At 37.1% G+C, this 2,070-nt stretch overlaps 1 protein-coding gene across 1 annotated transcript in view; it reads right to left on the bottom strand.

The window, feature by feature from the left end:
- Nucleotides 1-2,070, bottom strand: part of LOC109588582 (kelch domain-containing protein 2-like) — an 8,225-nt gene that overhangs the window by 4,796 nt on the left and 1,359 nt on the right. The window contains exons 3-7 of the mRNA XM_020004725.1: nucleotides 1,438-1,464; nucleotides 1,090-1,384; nucleotides 804-1,036; nucleotides 557-717; nucleotides 278-451 (exon numbers count right to left, since the gene is read on the bottom strand). Of these exons, the coding sequence (XP_019860284.1) occupies nucleotides 278-451; nucleotides 557-717; nucleotides 804-1,036; nucleotides 1,090-1,384; nucleotides 1,438-1,464 (890 nt within the window). The remainder of the gene's footprint in view (nucleotides 1-277; nucleotides 452-556; nucleotides 718-803; nucleotides 1,037-1,089; nucleotides 1,385-1,437; nucleotides 1,465-2,070) is intronic.

Raw genomic sequence — 2,070 nt, 5'->3', positions numbered from 1 at the left:
TATGGAAGTTTTTAACTACTTTTTATAAAACTGATGTGTTATCATAAAATTATAAAGGATATCTGGACAGTCGAATAAGCCACAAAGAATTCCTGAAGATTTACACAGGCTCAATGCTTCTGGGATGGCGGCCATTTTGGGGGTGCGCTCGTCCAACTCAACCCTACATACCAAGCGCTAACGCTTGGTAATACTTAGTAACGCTACCGCATTACTAAAAACCATAAACTCCACCCAAAATGTCTAAACCACACCCAAAATATAATGTTATAGTTACCAGTTTCTTCCATGATTTATTTTTAATATGAAATATCCAAAGATCATAAGTATCATATCCACCCACCACTAGTAGGTGTGGTCCTGAGCTAGTGTTAATCAATACACTGGAATGAGCAGATCTTCCCTTAGGCCATTGTACTGATCTTCCAGGATTAGACAACTTTAAACAATTCTAAAATAATAAAATTCAAGTATCATATTATATGTAAACCACATCCACACATTTATGAATAATATTAGTTAATAATTAATTTAACTGCACTAGTAATACACTCACCACTGATGTTTTAGCAAAATTAAGAATATATACATCGCTACTCCTTCCATTAGCAGTGAAACCTCCAAATAATATAGCACTGGAATTATTAATTGATGTTAATGTGAAGAATTCAATAGGAGGTGGTCTGTCTCCAGTGACTGTTGGTGATATCCAATCACCTTAAATAAATATGTATAATATAATTAATGATCAGCTTGTTGATTATAAATAAAATACATTATTAGTATCGTGTTGTTATACTGACCTGATGAGAGTTTATAAAAATGTATTTCATTATTCCTACCACCATTGTACTGGGCACCAGGTTGTTTTGGTGCATTATTAGAAGATGATTCCTTTCCTCCAATTACTACAAGATAGTCCTCACCATTGACTTTTATTGCTATCATGTCACAGAGCCACTTAATCCTAGGACCATGACGAGATGTACATGTAGTAGGAGAGAGTTCCTTCCAGTTGAAGGTATCAACATTAAAACTGTACAAAATATTATATAATACATGTGTATTTATTAGTAACTTCATTTTTACCTGAATAAACTATTATGATGACAGTCATCATGACCACATCCTCCTCCAAAATAAAATATTTCATTTCCAATGGCAGCAGCAGCATAGCCCCTAACACCCAGCGGAGGATTACCAGTGGTGGGTTTCTGCTCCCACCTACCAGTCCTTAGGTGATGCACCTCCATCACAGAACACATTGATTTCTTCTTTTCATTATTATGTACTCTAGGGAGATCAGGCTGGGCTCCACCCCACATATACAGGTAATCTCCTACCTGTACAGTGGAGTGGTGACTCCTCTTCACTGGTTGATAGTCTATAGATATTAAGAGGTAAAAGTAACTGAATGATACACTAATAGTGAGTGACCTTTTCCAGCCTTCTTGTTATAGATCTCTGTGTGTGTGTGAGAGAAAGAGAGATTAAATTATGTGACAATAAATTTAAGAAAGGACACTGTGCCCAACTCTTGTCAATAGTCAGACATCAGAGTGTTGGCCACAGTCGGTTGATGCTCCTAGTCTGCCTACTCGCCTATGCTTCTTTTCTGGCTATATTCCTTACATCTCGCCCTCAACCCTCTGTCCATGACTCAGAGACACTAGTTATCATACCATGTGACAATAATAAACAAACTTTTACGGTTATTGTGTTAGCATGAAAGCCATGGTGAACAGCAGGCTAGGCAGCCCAGTCTTGAGAACTGGAACTGGGGGTTAAAACATTTTTAATGGCCAAACTCTCACCCTGCCTGCCTTAAAAAGCTGTAGTTACCATTATGGCTTGTACAGTTACATGTGTGCTGACACTATATATACAGGGTCTACATGTATGCTTATTATCTAACACAACTGGGCTTACTACTACAAACTGGATGGTATTGGTTTCTTTTCTCCAGGCACAATAAACTTAAAAGACCATGTCTCTGTCATGTGCTTAGCTTTAGATAATTATTATTTATTAGCTGTTATTACTAGTTAAGGCTGGATTTTGGTTTAGCAC

The sequence above is a fragment of the Amphimedon queenslandica genome, unplaced genomic scaffold (genome assembly GCF_000090795.2).
Source record: "Amphimedon queenslandica unplaced genomic scaffold, v1.1 AMPQUscaffold_11998, whole genome shotgun sequence".
In the NCBI taxonomy this organism is placed as follows: domain Eukaryota; kingdom Metazoa; phylum Porifera; class Demospongiae; order Haplosclerida; family Niphatidae; genus Amphimedon; species Amphimedon queenslandica.
This window is presented reverse-complemented; position numbering and strand designations above follow the sequence as displayed.